The sequence below is a fragment of the Camelus dromedarius genome, chromosome 9 (assembly GCF_036321535.1).
Source record: "Camelus dromedarius isolate mCamDro1 chromosome 9, mCamDro1.pat, whole genome shotgun sequence".
In the NCBI taxonomy this organism is placed as follows: Eukaryota; Metazoa; Chordata; class Mammalia; order Artiodactyla; family Camelidae; genus Camelus; species Camelus dromedarius.
This window is the reverse complement of record NC_087444.1, coordinates 21,046,560-21,068,552: the sequence shown is the minus strand read 5'-3', so window position 1 is coordinate 21,068,552 and position 21,993 is coordinate 21,046,560. Positions and strand designations below refer to the sequence as shown.

Genomic DNA, 21,993 nt, shown 5'->3' with positions numbered 1-21,993 from the left:
ACACAGACAACTGAACAGGACAAACAGGAACACACCAGCCAACGGTCCCTAAAGGTCCCCACGAGACCACCTAGCCATCAGCGCCTGCCAAGTCAGTCTGGCAGGCATCGATTACCCAGCCACTGGTCCCAGGAACTCTCCCTACAGGTCAGCGCTCGCCCCGTCAGGCCCCTATCTGAACTTTACCTCATACTAGCCAGTGTCCTTTGAGACATGAGCCCGGTTCAACTCAAGCCAAAGTTTCTTAAGCCTCCCTTGAGCTGAATGCTGCACCCTTTTCACCCGTTAGCCACAGCCCAGGTCACACTGATTGTAAGCTCTTTTAGTTCCCTTATCATCCTAGTCATTCAAGTCCCTTCACTAACTCAATCCAGTCTCTCTAAAGCAGTTCTTAACCTGGGTCCACATGGGAGATTAAAGGGTCCATAAGCTTGGGTGAAAAAAAGCCCCTACATCTTTATTTTCACAAATCTTACTGGAAATTTAGCATTTTCTTCAGTCATAAATGTAGACAACAACCCATAGCTATTTTCCCATCACATCTATTGCAGGTATCTCAAAATATTGTTCCTGTTCATCACCACTTTGCAGTTTGGTGTTTAAGAGACCACCTCTAGATCTTGTTATGTGATGCATAAATAAAGGAGTAGTAAGTGACTACATCAATTTAGTTTAAAATATTTTGATAACTGGATTTCAATATGATTGATTTTCCCAATAATCTTAAGCATTTTAACGTAGGCACTTAAAAGTTCTTCTGAGATGGGGTCTATGGGCTTCACCAGATGCTAAAAGAACCTGTAGCATTAAAAAGCACCTACTACCTGCTGTCTGCTTGGAAACGATTGCATTCCCTGCCCAGCTCACCTGTTCTCCATTCCACCCCCTAATTTTCCCTCTGTCCAGCCTGTTCAAACAGGTACAAATGCTCCTGGGCCCACTGAGGTCCTTTCAGATGCCCCTCAGCAGAGCTGAGTGAATCTTCCTGACTCTTCTTGGTAGCCAGTTCCCACTTCAGTTCACAGCTAAAGTCCAGAACCTTCTTTTACGTTAACTTACATTAACTTACGTTAACCTAAAACTACTAAGCACTCTCATGACCTTCCCTTCCACCCAGCCACAAACCCAAGGCACACTTATCTAGACAAGCTCCAACATCAGGCAAACCTTAAGGTCACCTCTCAGTCTGGGGAGTCAAGCCTCTTGCTCTCTCCACGGACAGGTTAGCCTAAGAAGATAAGGTAAAGCCAGGGCCAGCAAACCAGCAGACCAGGCAAGACACACAAATGTGAAAAACAGTGGGGTCAGGTTACCATGGGACTTAACCAGACATTGCACCTCCTGGGACTCAAGGATGTCTAGGTGAGCCAAGAACATCATCAACAGTCAAAAATGACTGCCAGCACCAGAGATGTGTGGCATCATTTTTCCTATAGGGGGCCAAATTGTCCCATTTTATCACCCATCGGTCTCTGTTCGACTGGCCCCACGATGATAGTAATGTACAGAATTATGATACTTACTCAGAATGAGAAAAAAAGATGTCACATGCAGGATGAGTGCCATTTGGACCAGTATAGACCTTTCCCGGCGGTGTCACTGACGGTGCTCAGATGCTGAGTGACAAATGGCTGTGTTCTCACTACAAAGACAAAGAGGAAGCAATAGTGTGGTTTTCAGCCCACTGAGAAACAGAGATGGCTTGCAAAAAGCAACACTGGTTGCTTTAGGTGGTTCTTTGCTAATCATCCAAATTTGGGTGGGAAAAGTGAGTTATCTTCAGGGGTAGGTAAAGTAAAGAGGAAGCTAAGAGAAGATGGGCTTCCTCCTGGCTAAATATATACCACTAGGTAATAATGGAGGAATTTAAGTAAACAGAATAAATTAAAACAAGCAGCAATGGTATCTTGTTAGCTCTTACTTTGCCTCCCATCTTGGGAGAGGAAAGGACTAAGAAACAAGAGAAGCGTCCCTGAAAACACAAACTTGGGGAGACATGAGGTGACAGTGATGAGGACACGCTGAGAGTCAGGCTGCCTGGCACACAGATTCTGTTCTTAATAGCTGATCTTAGAAAAGTTCATTCATCTTTTCTAACCCTCAACACCAAAATGGAAATGCTAATAGTATATACCCTGCAAGATTGCTATGAGAATTGGAAAAAAACAAAAAAAGATTGCTCTGAGAACTGAATGAACGAATTCACTTAAAGCACTTAGAACATCATCTAGTACACAGGCAGTGCTCCATGAGTATCAGAGACATCTAAGTGAATCTTCATCTGCCCAGTGTGGGCCTGGGCACCAAGGATGGAGGGGAGTGACCACTGTAACAGCTGACACCCAACCCAGGCCAACTTAATCCTTCCTCCAAGACAAGACCGTACAAGGGATGAGCTCACTGAAGACGTTAGTTCCCGTGGCTAAGCCTCTACTTGCATAGGTCAGTAACAACCCGGTCTGCTTCAGGCCACAGTTACGGCAGATCCCTGCTCCATCCATCCACCCATCCGACATGCCGTGGTAGGTGCTACATGTACAAAGATGCTAACAACTCAGTCTTTGTTCTCAGGAAACCTCCACTTAATCAGATAATCACAACGTAATTTTGCAAGCACAACCATCAATGTGGCCCCTAAAGGGTGTGGGGGAGTTAGTGGGCGGGAGGGAAGGCCAGGATCACCGGGCCAAAGGAGACAACCAGGGAGGAAGGGCGCCAAGGTATGGTGGGGAGAAACAGCCCAGCATGGATAATGGCACAGCAGCCGAGCCCGTGCATTGGAGTAAAGCTTGAGGCTGGTGTGGAGGGAGAAGGGTCTCAGGAGGTCGGCTGGGGGAGACCTTAGCTGGCCATGCATGCCAGGCCTAAGAGCTTGGCTTTAACCTTGTAGAAAAGGGAAGCTATTCAGAGATTTTGGTTTTTTTTAAAGTAGGAGAATGGCCTGGTCTTATTTTCCCTTTAAACTGAAGTACCAAGATGAGGAAGGGAGGTAAGGCTAGAAGCAGGAAGGCCACTTACAAGCTTTTTGCAGTTTTCTGTGGGAGCAATGATGACTGTTAACATCCTACAGATCAAAGCAAGTCACAGGGCCAAGTCCAAATGCAAGAGATGACTTAACAGACTCCATCTCTCTAGTGAAGGGAACTGCACAGTGACAGGGCAAAAGGAGACGGAGAGAACTGGGGCCAGCAGTGCAATCAGTCTGCTATATGCACTGAAAAGAGAATTTAGAAATAAGTGTTGCCAACAGAGGCAATCATTGCCAATAATACAGAGTATCCTATATTCCTGAAATACAAACAACTAAGCAAATGCTATGCAATTTCTCATTCTTGGCTGTTGCCAAAATTTTTTTTCCCTCCTTCCATTTTAGTGGCTCCATTTCTGCCAGAATTTAACATTGACAGGGTGATGTTGCTTCTTTTCTGGAGGGAAAAAAAAAAGAAGCTTTCTGTTATCAAAGGGGGTAAAAAAGAAGAGAGAAAAAAATACAGCTAGCGAGAGAGACCGTTATTCTATTACCTTGGGAATCACTGCAGCACATTGCAATTGTATCAGTTGAAAGGAATGTAAAAATGGAATTCCTGGTTCAGATCGACGGAGAGGGCCAGTGCTGGACAAAGCAACACAAGAATGTACTAAAGAAAAAAAAATCTGTTTCAGTTCCTAGAAGATTAATGAAAAGTGATGTATTTTTTTTTTCAGGTTTGACATGCTCAAATATGAATTCCACAAAATCATAGAAACTTGAAGTATCTTGATCTCCTGTCCTAAGCATTCAGGCCAAAAAACATTTAAACGGGGACTTTTTACATGGCAGGTGCTGTGCAAGGCATTTTCACATATTCAGTGTTACAGAAGAACTCACATCATTATGTGACAGGCATTACTAATCCCATTTTACAGACGAGAAAACTGAGGCTTAGAGGAATCAACTAATCTAGACAAGATTGTATTGCCAGGAAATGGGTGCATTCTACGGCTGCCTTCTTACTTTTGGCTCTGGGCTCTACTGAACTTTCTAACTTTGCAATCCATGATCTTCAGAAAGCAGAATGTGTAGGACAATGAGTGACTGGAGGATGGAAAAGAAAACCCTGAAAGGGTCAGCAGGATGCTGATCATGATTTTGCCCCTTTCCCTACTTGACCTGCCAGAGTGATCTGAAATGTGAAAATAGCTATGCATTCTCCCCATTAAAGGTTTTCAGTGGCTCCCCAAATATTTCTAGACAATCAAGTACAAACTCCTTGCCCTGACCTTTACAAGCTGGCCCCTCAGATCTCTCCCACAACCTCACCCTGCAGACAGAATCACTGTATTTCTCTGAACGTGTCCTTACCATCCTTTCTCTAACTCTCCATATGCTATTATTCCCCTCTGCTTAGAGCCTTTCCTACCTGGCGGATGTTTACTCACTAAAAAAATTTTAAATCTAGGTTTGCATCTCCTATGTGAAACCTTTCTTGACATCTTAGAGAGTTCACCCTCTCCTGTATGCTATGTCAGAGAAATAATAATAATTTTACTTGTTACTTGTAATGAAATGAATTCTTTACATGCCTCCCTCTCCTACAAGACCATAAACTTCCTAAGGGCAGAGGCCAGTTCTTACTCATCTTTCTACTTCTTCAGCAGGTACTGAATGCCTAAAATCTCCAGGCACGGCAGCTGGTACAGTGATTTAGACCATGTACAGGCTCTGGAGTCAGAAAGATCTGGGTTCACATCTGAAGCAAATTAGTTTGTCTCAATCTCCCTAAATATGAGAATGGGGACAGTAACAGGAGAAACCCCATTATCTGACACAATTAGAGCTGTTAGTTTATTGATTAACAGAAAATGTCAGGTAAAGTTGGGAATCATTAAAAAGACTCCTCTGTATCTCAAAATTTGTGTTATCAGCTCAATTATATACCTGAATATTCATTCACCAATCTCTAGACACAGGCCCAGGTCTTTCCTTTGATTACTGGTCTGTTGTCTGGAGTCTCCTATGACTTTTTTTTTTTTTTTGCATAAAGCAAACCTATGTCTTTTCTACAACTTTCAGCTTTGATTTCTCTAAAAAGGGGTAAAAATTTTAAGAACACTTGTGAAGCCAATGGAGTACAGAACCCTTCCATGTTTTTGTGATTTGTTCCCGCTCCATCCTTTATAGTTGTTTTGCCTGGAACTGACAGCATTGTCTTTCCCCTTAACCGAGGCACCAGGGATTGAACCCAGGACCTCGTGCTTGCCAAGCACACACTAACACTGAGCTATACCCCCACCCAACTAGACAGCATTTTTTAAAAATAAGCAATTTCCCTCTTGAGTCTTTCCATAGAATTCATCTTACCTTTATCAACACCTTTCTTTGGCACTTCTATTCACTGGTTTACGTATTATTCAATGAAGTTCTGTCATCATAGCAACCAGTGCTGCTGGCACACATTGGCTGGAGAATAAACAGAACAGAGAGGGCTTGGGGGAGCATCGCCTCTGTGGGTGGAGCTGCGCCACCCAGGTGCACAAGCCCCACGTGGCCAATGTATTAATCATGTCATTTTATTTCTGGCTTTGACGCTTTGACACCTAGGACCTTGCTGATCCTGGAGAGACTGTTCCTCCCAGGGCTGGCCAGCACCTAGAGAAAGGAAATAATTCGCATTTGCCTGTGAGCACACTTTTCCTGTGCAAACAGAACAATGCAGAGTCCATACCCCTCCATCTCCACCATTGGGCTCTCGCCCTTAGGACCTCTGTTCCCTGCTCTGATCACCCCCCCAGGGCCCGGGGCCAGGAACCGGATGTGTTGGGGGAGGCATAGCTGGTGTATTAAATTAAGAATATGCAGATTATGACCTGCTGAATGAGGAGGCACAGGCCACCCACACGGGGTCAGTAGGTGGCTCCCAGAGTATCTCAACACCCACCCTGGGGAAGTCAAACCCCAGGGTCGTTTTGATTGAAAGCAGTTTCAATACCCTCACACAAAGAAAGTCAAGTCACAGAAATTATTACTTACAGATCCCAGGAAGCAGAGCCGGTGGGGCCAATGAGCTGGGGGCAGGGCAGCCCTCCGACGTCCCGGTCTCCAGTGAGCAGGGGAGCAAGAGCAGGGTAGCAGGTATCTAGTACTTAGAAGGTGGTTGGGGCCGAGGTTGCAGGCTCAATTCAAAATGGTTATTTTAAAAGATGCCCCGGGAAAAGCAAAGGGGGATTCCCTTGGGTGGAAATCCTAAACTCAGGTCCTTATCTAAATGTCCAGACTCTGGCTAGGGCTATTAGACTGTCAAATCCTGGGCAGCAACTCAAAACAGCTGTTTTTTCATCACACCAAATAACTAGGGACATTCCCTAGGCCTCAGAGCCCGCGGAAAACTACCCAACCGAGTGAGCCTTGAGCCTGCTGACCCTGACTGGCCCGATCCTTCCTGCGAAAACCACAGCAAAGCTTGTCGCCCGTGCTTTTCCCTCATCCCCCTGCCTCCGGATGGACCCTGGTGCTTTCCCCTGTGACAGCCCCCCCTTGAGATCTGTGATTGTCTTTTCAAGGGCAGTCATCTCCTGATCTGTTGCCTCATTTAAATCCTAAGACCTGTATTTTAAAGCGGCGTGCTACACACATGGGTCTGTGGGTTAGAGGGCGTGGAGTGGCTGTTATTTGCAAGATCCAGTTACATGAAGAGCAGGTAAGAAAGCTTCTGCTGTAGTCACCTGGGGATGACCTGAGGCACCCGCCCAGTCACAGCACATTTAAGGATCCCGGTGTTAGCTATTGTCACAGTGGTGAGGGGTCCCTGCCCTCTTGTCGCTTTCAGACAACCAGAGCATCTGTCAGGGGTCCCACACCTAGCCAATGGGGGGCAGAAAAGGCCCCCTGGGACCTGAAGGAGAAGTCGGAGTTGGACAGATGGAAAGAGGTTTCCAGACAAGCAGACAGCACGTGACAAGGCCTACAGGAAAGTGAGTAGGTGGCAGGTTTTTTGTGCTGAGCACAGTGCCTAGGCCACAGGAGGTGTGCAAGCAAGTTTTTTCTTTTTAAAATAAACTGAGGCAGGAACAGGCTCAGCAGCAGGCAGGGGGCTGCTGAAGTCCAGCTCTGACTGTGTCAGCGTTTTGATGTGAGCAGAATCCTCCTGCTTCATGGAGAAGCAGGCAGCGGCAGGCCAGGCCCCACAGGGGTGCACTGACTGTGCTCCATCACTGCCAGTACCTTCCACAGGCCCGGCCCCCAGAGACCTTGCAAGTGAGGAGGTCTCTGCCCAGGACACAAACGGCCCCAGAGGCGAGTGGGGAGTCGGGGCTCCCAGCGCGCCCTCCCATCCAGGTCCCTGCAGACAGCGGCCTGGGGAAAGCACTGTTTTTTTAACAGGGTAGAAGGCTAGCACCTTCTGGACTGGTTTGGCTCCAGACTGGGTCATGAGTCAGAAAAGCTGTTCTGTTCCAGTCACGATATGGTCACAGACCTTGGTGTGTTTCCTCATCCGCAGAGAGGAACCATCTCACTTCTAACTTCTCTCTTTCCTGACAGGAGACCTGAAGTGCCATGAGAATTCAGTGAAGACCAAGAGACCGTCCACCAGCAGCAGGATCCTAGCCCTCACCTTTCCGCTTGGTGGGCATCTCAATATTGATCCCATTACATCCATTTCTTCTTCCCTTTCTGGGGAAAATCTACAATGCTTCCATGGGGTCCAAAGAGGTCAGAAGGTGCACAGGTTGCAACTGATTCAGCCACAATCCCTCATGCAAAGGAGATGAAAGGAAAACAGGGGCCGAGATCAAGTTGCTTACACAACTTCAATTTAAATTAAACTTCCTTTAATGAAATAAAAAACAAATGGTGCATTGCATAATATTTTGTGGTCACAGTATAAAACAATACAATTAGTTCATATAACATTGGATATGGACAAAAATACACAAGACCCTTTCTTGGTCTACGTAAAATTTGGCAGATCGTTATGTGCCACGCTACAAAAGAAAGAGAGTCAACTTTTTTCTCCTAGTGATCTGCACACAAGATTTATCACTGAGAATTTGGTCAGACAGCGGAGGAGAACTTACCCCAATCCCAGTTCCCTTCTTCCTCTGTTGTCATCGGTGAAGCTAAAAAAAACTTTTCTGAAAGTAGCAAGTTGTGTAGTATTGCTTATTATTCCTGCTAAAAAGGTTCAGTCTTTGGCTCACAGATGTCAGTGACAAAACCATGGCTGCAGGCAGTCTGCAAAGCAAGAAGCAAGAGCCACCAGGGGAAACAGGAGAGGGTCTGGGCAGGAGGGGCCGTCTTTCCCAGGATCTTAGGGAAAGCCACGTGGATAGGAGGGGAGGAAACACACAGATAAATACATTCCTAAATTAAGACTGAAATCCAGTTGGTGAGTCAGGGTTCCACCGTCCCATGAAAAATCTGAAAAGTTGTTAAAAAGTCAGAGTTTGCATTTTCTTTTTTTTAAAAAAGTGAAAAGTGTATGTAAACATTATAAAGTAAACAATTGAAAGTAATTTTGAGGCTTTTATCTGAACATAGCTTAGGCTCTTTCCTGGGGATATTTTTATGATTAGAAAAAAAAAACCAAACTTTTTTTTAAATCAAGCATCTTTGCGTTCAGCAGTGCAATTTTATCCGTGGGAATCGTGGCTGGGCCCTTCTTCCATTCGTACCAGTGTTTCTGGCAGGAACCTCTTCCAGAAGAGCACTTTGCAGGGGGCGGTATTTGGTACAACAAAAGAGTGCATCTCACACTTTTAAAAGGACACACGCTCCAGCCAGGTCTATGCTTCTGGAAGGAAGGAGATCCTTGGTGCAACACCCTGGGGTTTCTCCCTGCTTTGTACCAGACCAGTGGACAGAGGGTGGGGCTGGGTGGGGTGGGGGGAGAGTCAGTGCCTTGACAACCCCAGCTTTGAACTGTAACAGCAGTTTGCAAGGAACAGGTACAGTGTGTGAGCATGTGTCACCTTTACTGTCACTGAATGTCTGCCATGGCCCAGCCATGGATTTAGACATACCCGGGGCCACCTGGTCACACCCATAGCCAAGTACCCTTTCCTCCCTACCAAGGGCCTGCCCTATGAACATCCTGAATCTTTTTTTAGTAGACATGATAACTGCAAGGGCTTAAAGGGCACCGGCTGTTATTAACACAGCACCTGTTTCTATGTGTTCTCTCCTGAATGCCGGTTTGCACAGCTACCTGTGACCCACCTCCTCTGAAATAGCACAGTTAGGAAACGGCATGTAGGAAACACCCAAATCTAGTGCTAGTGAGGCCTTCTGCCCGTCCTCTTGCCATCTAGGCTCTGGCATCTGCTGCCCGTCTGCCCGCCACAGAGGCTAGGCCTGGAATTCACTTGTGCTGCTATGGTTAGGGCAGAATCTAGCTTCTATCACGTGTGTGGTCTGGGCAAAACCAAAAGGAAGAACTCGGTGGCAGTCTGCCTCCTGGTGGGGCACTCGGTGCTAAGTGCAGAATGAATCGTGGGCAACAGAGCGAGGGGAGTGGAGGGGAAGACGCTGAGCCGGGAGGGGTACGGCTCGTCCGGCCCACTGTGACAAAGAGCCGCACATGAATGGCCATCATTTTCTACGACTTTATTGCTCAAAACAGACGAATCCTTTTTTTCCCCTTCGGAAGACAGAGCAGTGTGTTAGATCCTTCAGAGCCAGGATAAAAGCACAGAGGATTGCAATGTAGGGCATGAGTCACCAGCGAGCCTCAGAAAACCCCACTGGGATGCTTCCCGAAGGCCAGCGCTGTGCAGGGGGTGAGACACTTCAGGGAGCGGAAGATCTCTTTGGGTCCATGGTCCTACTCCCGGTACGAGCAATCGGGCAGCATGGACTGCTCTCAGATCTACTTTGTAGGCTGTTCACGTGGCAATAAATTGCTGGGTTTCCTCTGTTTTCCTAATAGGAAAGCAAACATACCACAAAATATACCCTTTCTCACTAACCCCCTGCAGAGGATCTTAAAAAGACTTGAAGGACTGAAAAGGTCATAGAAAATGCATGGTTCTTCTAGGTAATTTCTGATTCCGTGAAGTCAGTCAGTTTTGCAAGCAGCAATTGGCCTCCATGTTAAGGAGCCCAAGTAGCCCGTGAAGGACGCAGGGGGTCTGTGGGTCCCCCTGCAGACCCACCAGGCCCCTACCCCCCACAAAGGGCAGGACAGGGGGTGGAGGCGGCTCCTTCCACCTGACACACCCCGGCACCACTGACCCTACAGGGACGAGCTGCAGAAATCTAATGCCCAGGATCCCCCCTCCGCCATCCTCGGGGCCCCCGGGGGCATAGTGGCCTCAGAGCTATGGAAGTGACCGTCTGCTCCTTTCTTTGTCCCCAACCTCCTCTTCCTTGCAGGCCTTCGTACTGCCCTGGACAGAGGTGGCTGTGTATTTCTCTTCATTCTCATTCTTAAGGCTAAGGTGGCAAGATAAGGTGCTTGGTGGAGAGCCAAATTCTCGATTCCAGGGCCATCTCAGCACGCGCACATGAAGTAAATACGAAAGAAATGGAAAGGGGGCAGAGGAGCAGAAAACAAAACACAACAGAATGCACTGGGGCTCAACAGGAAGTTACGTCCTGCAAGTTTAGATTTCAAATGTCATCTAAACCCCTGAAAATAGGGGGTGGGGGAGGGTTGTAAAAGCCACAAACATGCCTCTGGCACTGGGCTGTGCTGTCCCTCGGCCGGGGCAGAGGGTCCTACCGAGCGGCACCCTTGACGCGTGCCTCCAGCGGGAAGCCGGCCCTCACGCGGGCAGTCCCGCTCTCACCCAAGACAAAGCCCTCACGCGGGCAGTCCCGCTCTCACCCAAGACAAAGAACTCTAAACGCCATCACCCCTTCCTCACCACAACCCCTTGAACCGAAGATAGAAACACACTCAGGTCAGAGATCTATAAACCAGTAGGAGAAAAAAATTAGACAAAGGTTAACCATTAAAAAGCCGCAGTTGGGAAAACACACACTCGACTGTTCTATCAGAAAGTGCCGTGGGAAGAAGGGCTGTGTGCTGGTAGACAGGTCTGCGCTCAGAACTTGACATGCAGAAAAGAGAGAGCGCCAAGTCCCACCTGAGATTAGAGAGGACTGGTTTTTAGTGTAACACACTTCGCGTTAAAAGATCACTGTCCTCTTCTCGCCCAAATTGCTCCTTGACCGTCCCTCTGTCCTGGCCTCTCCCGGCACTGTCTAGTCCATCTCCATGGACATGAGCCGGCGGCGCTCACGCCTTGTCTCCTGGACCTCCTTCTTACAGCACCAGTGGGAGCTACAGTACCCGATGAGGCAGGACAGGAGCCCGATGACAGTGGACAGGCCAACACCGATCAGCAGCGGGTACTTGAAGGCGTTCAGCACTGGGAGGGGCAGATCAAAGGGAACCGGTTAGCGATGGGGGGCAGAGGGTCCACAAAGACCACCGCCTCCCCTCTCCACCCGAGTGGGGTCTCCCCCTGAGGGATCTGATCTCACGCACCTGGCACCTAGCACAGCGTTAGAGACAGGAGCAGCTCAGCCATATGTGTCTAAAAAGTGAGCAAATGTCTCCCCACCCTGTTCCGTGGAGGTGGGGGAAAAACCAGAAAAAAGATTTCCTTCCATGGCTTTGAATGTCAACTTGCTTTTTAGGGTTTTGGCAGGAGATTGATTTTTTAAAAGTCAGTATAAGGGCACCACACATTCGGTAGCAGATGCATCCTTAAGAAAAACCATACATAAATCAATTCTCCGCATCAAATAACTGAAGTGTACTAGGAGAGCTATTTTAAGGAACATTATAGTAAATTATCTAGCAAAGTGAATAATCACTCCCTACTTGTTTGGTAATTCTGGGTTTTCATATGGAGTATCTTCAAGCAAGAAATTTCAAAGATGCAAAGATGGTATAAATAGACGAAGTGTCAGGAATGCACAAACACTGTTTAGATCCCACAACCCAGAGTCCCATGTTCCCATCCCCCAAAGTACCAGCCTTGAGTGGATGCTGGCACCGTGGCTGTTTGCCTGACATTTAACACAATAGCCCCATGAGAGATTTTTTTATCCCATTTTACCAGAGAGGAAATGAAGGATTAGAGAGACTAAGTCATCTGCGGAAGGGCTGGGGTTCCAGTTCCAGTCAATTCCAGTCCAATTTCAGCCAAACTGACACATCACCAGGGAAATGCACTCAAAGGCTCCGACTTAACCCTCAGAGCCACCTGGACTTGAATTCGCTCCATGAGTTTTTTTCAATTAACTTTTACTCTGACAGTTTTTACAAAGAAGACATGTTTCCCGTTAACCAAGGAACAACCGCCCCCACTCTGGGACGCTCGGGGAGGAGAGGCGTGGGGAGTGGGCCCTCTGACCACTTGAGTAGGCAGACCACGGTGGTCAGCGTGGGCAAACAAGGCCGAGACCTCCCCCTCCCATCTCAGGGTTCCGTGAAGACCCCTCTCTGTGGTAGTGACACCAGGGGGAACCTCCCTTTTCCAAGAAGCAGAACTAACAGGAGGGCAAGAGAAGGCAGGGACCCACTCACAGCCCCTCCTGGAGACCTGAACCCACTCTCTTGGCACTGCTCTCTGCCTCTGTCTGGCAGAATCTGTGCCAATCCTAGGGCACAGCTAAGTGGGTGTGTATAGAATTTACAGAAAGCATCAAAAATCCTTCCAGTAAGTCTTAACAAATCATTTCCCAAGGATGCCTCCAGCACACACGATACCAAAGCTGGGAAAACAGCAAGGGCTGTGTGTGTGCTCTGTCTGGGTACAGACTGGGCCAGGTCTAGAGAGAAAGGGGGCACGTTCATCAAAGGGTAGGAAAATGGATCCCGTCCACGGGAGCAGAGCACAGAGAGGAGTCATGCCTCCAACACCGAGAGTGACCTGTGTGTCATTCTTACCATCCATCTTCACAGTTATAAAGATGGGCTTGGAGTGGATCTCTGCCTCCTTCTGCCAGGAGCCTGTGGGTGACTTCACCCACGGAGTCACATAGCAATAGTAGTTGCCAAAGTCCTGGTCCTCGGAGCCATGCACTTGCAGTAAGAATTCCAGCACGCTCACACGCTCCAGGCTGAGCCCGCTCTTCCACTCCCTCTGGGCTGTGCTCACAATCCCCTTCCGATCCAGGGACGACAGGTGGACGGGATCCTTGTCCAGGCCAAAGGAGTGCACCACAAACCAGGACACATCAAAGGCCATGTCATCTGTGGATTATCAAGCCAAAACCCTGGGGTTAGTGCAACAGGCAGAAGTACCAGGCATGGCTAACACGCCTGTATCCTGACTGCGGGCCAGCCCTGCACTATGTGCCGTGGGCCTCACTGTATCCTCAACAATCCCATGATGGAGGTACCATCACAGTCCTCACTCTACAGAGGGACCAAATACCTTGTTTGAGGTCACAGGGCCAGGAGGCAGCAGTGTGGATGGCTTAACCCAGGAGTCTAGCTCAGAGCCCACCCTCCTAACCACGCCACTGCCACGACCCAGTTTGACAAGCACAGCCAAAAATTGTCTCTTCCAGGGAACATGGGTTGTAAAGCTGGTATGCAGTGACATTGCATGCTTTGCCTCCCAAAGAAAGTAGGGTCCTTTGACATCTCAGGCAGAAGTCCCCCAAGACGAGAAGGACACTAAAGTTGTAAAGAACAACATGTACATAAAATCAATTGTACAAAATGGAGAGCTGTAAACAGTTTAGATTTCATTGTTTGCTGAGATTTTCCCCCCTAACGTGCTTAAGTTCAAAACAAGAAGGAAAAAAATGTCAAGCTGAGAAAATTGAACGCAGTTTAACAGTCCCAGTGACTAAGGAAGGTACTCTGCAAAATTAAGGTTCTAACAGCCTCAAATAAATTGATAAGGGCCTAAGAGAAAGAAGGCCTTGACACAAGCGCTAATTCTCCTAGAACATGGAAGTAGAGTGCACATCATAAGCCCTTGACCTCTTCTGGCTGTTATCAAATGATACCAGCTGCGACAGGTCTGAGACTCACCCCGCAGACAAGAAAGGACTGGGAGGACACGGACTCTGCTTTATCTTAAACTCAGTGACAAGGCTTTCTATACAAATGTTAAATAGCACAATTTTTGTCAAACAAAAAAGAAACATTTATTCATTTAGTAAAAATACACTAATAATAAAAAGCACATTATAAGGCAACTAAATTATATTCAGATGCTTACATATTAAAAAAATGTAAGCAGAACTAAAAGCAAGAATTTCTACAAAATTATTCAAATGATGATTCCTTTTCAACTCTCTCTAAAAACATGAAGGGCCTCAGGCAAACCTCAACTCTACGGACGTGATGACAGCTCTCTAGTCTGAGGCACCAAGATACCTTTTTTCTCCCCATCGGCCCACTGTGGCACTTGAGCACAGCATCCGATTGCTCCCAGCATGTAGGTCACCTCTCGTCACGTGGACCAACTCCCTGGGGCAGAGGGAATGCTGTCACCGTCCTCACACCTCCACGGTGTCGGGGCAGAGCGGGCACCCAGATGACTCCCAGGTACTCAGTGACAACTAGCTCAGGGCTGCTGTCACCTGCAGGCACCAGGTGGTTACTGAAGGCAAAATCACAGCTGTGTCCCCGTCACTTGTGCCCAGACTCTAACCCGGGTCTGCCCTGCATTATGGAGCAGTGGGCAGGCTGCAGGGCACGGCTACCCGCGCTAGAATCCCAGCGCCAGCTCTTGTTAGCCATGTGACCCGGGTGAGTCACTTAAGTTCACTGTGACTTAGCTTCCTCTTCTGTAGGAGGACATTACAATAGCACCCATGGTGGGTTAACTTTCTAAAACACTTACAACAGCACCTGGAATGTAGTGAGCACTCAGTGCAAGTTGGCCGCCAGGGGCAGCCTCACCTCCACGGTTCAACACCCGCGCTCCGTACTGAGATGCTGTAACAGGAAGGGCGTTACTGCCTGCAGCAGGTGCTCCCGGTGCCCTGCCCTGATCAGCTGGAGCGCTGCGTCCCCAACTGCTGCCAGTGCTGGCTGCTAGGCTCTCACACCCGTACCCTTCTCCAGAGGACTGGCCTTGGCTGACAGAAGCCACCTTCTGGAGAGCCCACCTTCCCAGGTAAAGAAACACTACCCCTCCCCAGCCACTCACTGGGGACAATGACTGACCCACTGGCAGGGGTTTGGGAGGGGGCGGGGGATAAAAGCCCAGTCCTTTAGCTCACAGAGGCCACACTGTGTGGTACAACTCTGGAGCTTTCCGTAGGGAGCTAGACTTGTTTTGAGCTCGTATCTTTGCCTGGCTTCTTTCCCTGCTGTCTTGATTCCCTCTCTCCCTCGCAGTTTCCTCCTGAGAGCACACCTTCAATTAAAAATCACCTGCACACTCATCTCAGGCTTTGCTTCTGGGGAACCAGACCTAAGACACTGCCTCTAAAGGGCGGTGATCTTCCCCTCCCTCCCCCTGCCTTGGCGCAGGAGCACCCTGGCACTCGGCCCACTGAGGCCACATGTCCTTTCCAGAAGAGAATTCTTCACAGCCCATAGGATGTGTGGGGAAAACCAAATTACAACCTGTGTTTAATTATTCAGAATCTTCTACCCATGCAGTCCAAGAGTGCAAAGTTCTGGAAAATTGTGATCTGCAAGATAACAGTTACTTACAGCTTTTGCAGTTAAACTGGAGAAAAAGACGTTTATATTAAGGCCACAATTGGTGACCAATTAATTTACTGAGAAAGGACATTTAAATGATTTACTTGTGTACATCTCTATACATGAGCTTTACAGGTGAAAAGGGCATTGCATTATTCCAATTTTTAAAAAGGATTCCCCCCCCCCACCCCTTCCTGGCGTCTCCACAGGACCAGCAGCTCACTGAAGGCCTCGGTTCCTCCTTCCTTACCCCCCGAGGACAGAGCTGACCACACGGTTGGTCTGGATGGGTTTCTCTCTTTCCCTTTTCTTGCATCTTCCACAAACCCTCCTCCTTGTTCCCACCTCGAGAGCTCAACCACAGCCCGGTTCCCCACAAGAGTCCCTTTCGGTATCAGTCAACTAGTCCAGGGGTCAGGACAGTGTAGCCTGCAGGTCAGCCCAGCCCACCACCTGTTCCTGTAAGTAAAGCTTCCCTAGAACACAGCCGGGCCCATTTGTTTAGATTATTCTCTTTGGCGGCTGGTTTCGCTCCACAACAAGAGTGGAGCAGTTGCCCAGAGACCACCCGGCCCAGAGAGCCGAAATACCTCCTCCCTGGGTCCTTTACACAAAAGGTCTGCCGACCCTGAACTAGCCGCCACCTGAACCTCCAACCGGGGGCCCCCGGGAGCCAGACCTCAGGGGACGTGCTAGTGCTAGTCACACTGCTCGTGCTCGTCACACTGGGTCCACTGCAGCCCACCCTCACTTCCCCGATAACCTGCCCTTTAACTCAGAATGAAGACCCGCGTCCAGTTTCCACCTCGGGCCACAGAACTTAGTGAACCCCACACAATCTGCCCTCCTCAGGGCGCGGATCTGTGCGAGGCCACGGCTCTGCCTGTTATGGGGTGTGCGGTACAAAGGCACCCCGGGTCAGAGCACACAGAAGAGAGACGGGCAGTGGGTCAGGGTCTCCACGGGCTCTTTGGGAGAAGCCGGAGGTGGGGACAGTCCTGCTCAGCAACAGAGACACCCAATTGCATCTAACGTCCTTTCAAACCCTGAGGGTCCATGAGTGAAACACCAACTGGCACTGAGGGGCCCAAGCAGAAAAAGCAGGACTGCTGGTCCCGGGCCCTCAGACATCCTGCTGGTAAAACTAACATTTTCTGCAAAGAAAAGACTTACAAAGGTTTCCTGAGAAGTTAAACTACAACAGCATGCCCTGGTTACTTGCTGACTCGTTTGCTCTGCTCACTACTTCTTCAGCGCCTTAATCGCTATCTGATATTTCATCATACGATGGTTTCTTGCTTTTCTGTCTCCTTAGCTACATTGCCAGCGCCATGAGGGCAGGCTTGGGTGTTTTGATCACGCCTCTATTCCCAGCATCTGGACCAGCACCTGTTTACAGGGGTTCAAGAACTATCTGAATAAATAAACAAAACACAAAAAAGGGAGGGAGCTGGACTCTGCCAGTGGTCGCAAACCAGCTTGAGTGGCCACTAGATTGCCTTGACCACACAGATTCAAAGGTCTGGCTGTTTTCAAATGATCTCACCAACTGTTCCATCCATTCAATAAGCCCTTATTAGACACCTAGTGAATACAAAGTACTGAGCTAGGCAGTTTGGGGATAAGTAGACAATCCAATCCCTGATCTCCACATCTGGGTAACAACATAGTGGGGATGATAAAAAGAGACACTTACACAAAGCAAGAAGGGAAGGGGATGGACGGAGAAAAGTACCTGGGTCCAGGGCTGCTCCTTCGACAGTGATGATACAGAACAGCTTGATCAGATCTCCCCGGACAACCGATGGTGTGTCCGAGTGCACAGAGGCATTAAATACAGGACCTGGAAGAAAGTAATGCCACCTCATGATCTTCCACATTGTGGTTTAAATTCCATTCTTGGGGCCCGAATGGGCGTCTAAATGTGGGCTCCCTTTCCTTGGAACTGGGCTAGAAATTCAAATAGGTGTTCTAAGGCTGTTTTTCTTCTATTTAGAGAGACACATGTATTAAGTATATCCAAATGAGCTTCCTCTTAAGAAGACGGCCATGGTCTCATTTGAAGACCACACCACCTCCCATCCTGGTACAGCCTGGGCTGTTTCTGACCATATGTTTCACTCCCAGGCCAGAGTGGCTCACAGATCAGAGGGCTCAGGACCAAATCAGGGAGGATTTTGGTCCTGAGAGTGAGCAGCCTCATTGTGCTGGGCACTGGCAACAGGCCCTGCTGTGAAGAGGTTGAAATTCAGTAAGGAGACAGACAAGCTGACAATGACAACATTTCTATAAAGTATGGTGGGCACATAGAAGGCGATTCTCATCTGCTGGGGGAAATTGAGGCAGCATGGAAATTCCTTTTAAAAATACCACCCAGACAGGATTTGTCTTATATACCTTCCTGAGAACGCTCCCGCAATATCCCACTTACTGTAATAAAGATCCCTTTTCTTCTTCCACAGCCCAGAAGATGTTTCTACACAAACCACACTAACTCAGTACCATCTACTCACTACAAGGCAGACTTGTTCCAAGCTTTTAAGTTGTAACATAATGACTATACATATGAGCAACAAAACACGAAGGATTAAGTAAAAAGAATTTAGGGTCAGAAGTTGATAGTATTTATCACAGAGTCAGTTGGATGCATTTGACTGTAGGTATAACTATTATTGTGCTATTTCATTACTATGCACAAATAAATGACTTATTAAATGGAAAAAAAATATGCTTTGAATGGAAGAAATCTGCAGCTCTCTCCCCTCCTTAGGGAGAGAGAGGGGTCAGGTCCGCAGTCTTTGTTTTTCACCCCTTTACAGCTCACTTTTAGGTGAGAGTATCACACAGCTTTAAGCCAATCTAATCTTAAGAGCTTAACATTGACCTTATCTCAATTCCTAATATCAAGAAATAGGCAAACCTGAAGAAGATTCCAGAATACCAATGCTGAGACTTCCATTGGGTTTTCTGGAAAGCAAAGATAATGGCCCTGGACACTGATTCTGAAATTCATTAGAAGCTAAGAATACACGTGTGACTGCCTTTAAAATCAAATTACTAGAAAGGAGAAAGTACTTTTTAACATCCAAAAGACATGACCATGAGAAAGAGACAAAAAAGGTCATGTGAGCCAATGAGGCAAAGCATTGAAAAGGCTATATTTTCATTTCAGCATGAGTTGTAAGATGAATTCATCAGATCACGTTCCTAACACCAAGTCCACGAGTAACCCGTGTTTTGCTGGGAGAAAGGTGAAGGATGGTTGTAGAACATGGAAACCTGAGGGCGTGGGGCAGCCCTGGGTGGGTTCTGCAGAGAGCTCAGGTTAGCCAGAGAGCGGCGGGACGATGCTTCACCCCAGGGGACAGAGAACATTAACAGAATGGCAGTCCCAGGACATGGGGAAAGGGAGGAAAGGACAAGGAAAAAAAGGACAAGGAAACTTTACTTCTGGACCATCAAGTCCTTCAGTTAACTCGGCCCTCAGCCACAGTTCCCTCTGGTCTTTACCACCCTGGCTCTGCTCTGTTTACAGCAGTGAGGTGGGAAAGCATTAAGCCAGCTGCTCTGAGTTGGCTCAGCGGTAATGACTCGGGGACTGCATGCCGTATATGGCCATCTGTGAGGACAGGTTAGTAGCAACCATGGGGAGCAATGGGGGCCACATTTTTTCCTTCTGCCTCTGACTAAAAATTTCACGGTTATAAATAGAACTGTGCTATGAGGCTTTCTTCAACTGTCCAGGCCCCTTCTAAGAGAACACAAAAGGATAAAGCATAAGGAGATCCCCAGAAAGGATTTAGCTTTCTATTTGCTTAATTTGAAACAGCAAAGAAATTTGGACATATTTCCTTTTCCTTATTTGGACGAATTGCCTTACCTAATTTAGACAATTTTCACTTTCTTTTTATTTCCGAAGAAAACCCAAAATGCCTTCTAGGTCACAAGTTACAGTTCTCATTTGCCCTCGTGGCCGTGGCCGTGGCTGTGGGAACAACAGAGCATCTGTGCTGTGCTCACCATGCAGACAAGGAGGAGGGAAAAGGCCTTCATTGTCAACTATTCGCAGCAGTGGACTTCCTTCTAATGAAATCAACAACTCGCTGTAAATGTGGGTCATTATCCCAGGCTTAGAAATATTTTTATTATGGTCAATTTCTGGGGCAATGCTGTTTTTGTGAGGGGATTTGTCTGGTTAACTTCACAGATGACAGACAACAGCACAGATAATTTAAGCGAACAACCAGAGTCACTAGATTTCCTCCAATTCCGACGCTGCAGAAAGTACACAGACCACTTAGCTTTTAAACACATTGATACAAACCATGCTCCAAATCCAGTCCCTAAAATAAGGCTGTAAGAAAAACAGTATTTTTGTGAAAGCCAAAATTGCAGACCATCTGATGTCCATCAATAGGGTAATGGGTAACCAAATTCTAGTAGGTGGAGTCTTTAAAGTTAGTATTTACCTAGAATTTGTTATAACACAGAAAATGCTTATCCTCTAATGTTAAAGTAGCAGGGCAGCAGGTCATGAAATTGTATATATAGCCTGATTTCAAAGTCATCAGGAAAACATGCAAGGGAAGAATTCTAAGAAGATGAACACCACTAATGAACATTCTCTGGTAAGATTATGGATGATTACCTTTTCCTTCTTTCTATTTTACCATATTTTCAAATTTTCCCCATGGAGGAGAAGAACGTTCTCATTATTCTTTTAAGAGGCCAAAATCTTTAACACTGTCACATTTATACCATCCTACTCCACCTGATACTTTGAGTCAGTAAAAGTCATCTTTGAGGAACACAGTCCTCATACCAAGAGGCAAGTGTACTAAAACCAGGGGACAGAAAGGTGGATGTTAGGAAGGACCTCTTTGTTACATGTGTTTCAAGGGGTGCTGCTGACTTTTAGGAAGTAACGGCTCTTCAGTATCAAGTCAATGTTTTCCGGGAGCTCTTTAGGACTATGGCATTGGGCTGGGTGCGGGACTTGATGGCAGCTCCTCTTAATTAAACTGCGAACTGGCCATGACAACACTGTGGATTAAATAAAACAAAACCTTTAGGCAGTCTATTCACCCTGTAAGTTACAGGGATTTCCTCTGTTATGCTAAGATTTAAAGAACTGAGAAATAGATTCAATACCCATTCCTCACCCAGAAATACATGTGGAAGGTTTTATGTCTCCCCTCTTCCTCATAACAGTTTTAAAGAAACATCAAATAAGCAGCAAAACAAGGCGGAATAAAATCTTACAGACAACAAAACAGATACACAAAAAGGACAAAAACCACATAATCACTGAATCTCAAGAGTCACAGAAAAAGCATCTGACAACAGCCAATAACTCTTCATGATAAAAATGCTCAATAAGTTAGGAATGAAAGAAAACTTCCTCAACTCAATATTCGGCATCTGTGAAAAACCTGTAGCTACCACGGTACTTAACCGTCAAAGATACTTAATGGGGAACATTCTCCCTAAGATGAGGAACAAGACAAGGACGTCCACTTGTGCCACTGCTGTTCAACACTGTACTGGAGGTTCTATCCAGGGCAATTAGGCAAGAAAAATAAATGGAGGGTGTTCAATAAAACTGAATGGAAGATGTAAGCTTATCTCTGTTCGTAGATGACATGATCAAGACTCTTACCAAAGTGGGTACAGAGGGCACATATCTCAACATAATAAAAGCTGTTTATGACAGACCCACAGCCAGCATAGTACTCAACGGTAAAAAACTGAAAGACTTCTTGCTAAAATCTGGAACAAGACAAGGATGCCCACTCTCACCACTTCTATTCAACACAGTATTGGAAATCCTAACCACAGCAAGCAGGCAAGAAAAAGAAATAAAAGGGATCCAAACTGGAAGAGGAGGGGTAAAATTGTCACTATATGTGGATAACATGACACTATATATAGAAAAGCTCCACACAAAAACTACTAGAGCTGATAAAAGAATTCAGCAAGGTAGCAGGATACAAGATTAACATACAGAAATCAGTTGCATTTTTTTTACACTAACAATTAAACATCAGAAAGAAAGAGTAAAGAAACAATCCCTTTTAAAATTGCATTTAAAACAATAAAATACTTCGGAATAAATCTAATCAAGGAGGTGAAAGACTTATACATGGAGAACTACAAAACATTGATTAAGGAAATTAAAGATGACTTAAGAAATGGAAAGATAGCCCATGCTCTTGGATTGCAAGAATTAAAATGTCCATACTGCCCAAGGCAATCTACAGATTTATTGTATTCCCTATCGAATTACCCAGGACATTTTTCACAGAACTAGAACAAATAATCCTAAAATTTGTATGGACGCACAGAAGATCCAGAATTGCCAAAGCAATATTGAAGACAAAGAACA

The 21,993-nt window shown here is 46.8% G+C and overlaps 2 protein-coding genes across 3 annotated transcripts in view; both read right to left on the bottom strand.

Moving 5' to 3' along the window:
* The window catches only part of CD101 (CD101 molecule), a 35,537-nt gene extending 30,107 nt beyond the window's left edge, over positions 1-5,430 (bottom strand). Inside the window, exons 1-3 of one of the 2 annotated variants that reach the window (XM_064488877.1) lie at positions 5,342-5,430; positions 3,523-3,638; positions 1,524-1,642 (exon numbers count right to left, since the gene is read on the bottom strand). In XM_064488877.1, the coding sequence (XP_064344947.1) occupies positions 1,524-1,566 (43 nt within the window). In that variant the 5' untranslated portion in view covers positions 1,567-1,642; positions 3,523-3,638; positions 5,342-5,430. Of the gene's footprint in view, positions 1-1,523; positions 1,643-3,522; positions 3,647-5,341 lie in introns of those variants that run through there. The other variant, XM_064488878.1, reaches the window with a different exon arrangement.
* Positions 5,431-9,568: 4,138 nt separating this feature from the next.
* The window catches only part of PTGFRN (prostaglandin F2 receptor inhibitor), a 70,917-nt gene continuing 58,492 nt past the window's right edge, over positions 9,569-21,993 (bottom strand). Inside the window, exons 7-9 of the mRNA XM_031457894.2 lie at positions 17,344-17,451; positions 12,882-13,187; positions 9,569-11,352 (exon numbers count right to left, since the gene is read on the bottom strand). Of these exons, the coding sequence (XP_031313754.2) occupies positions 11,186-11,352; positions 12,882-13,187; positions 17,344-17,451 (581 nt within the window). The 3' untranslated portion in view covers positions 9,569-11,185. The remainder of the gene's footprint in view (positions 11,353-12,881; positions 13,188-17,343; positions 17,452-21,993) is intronic.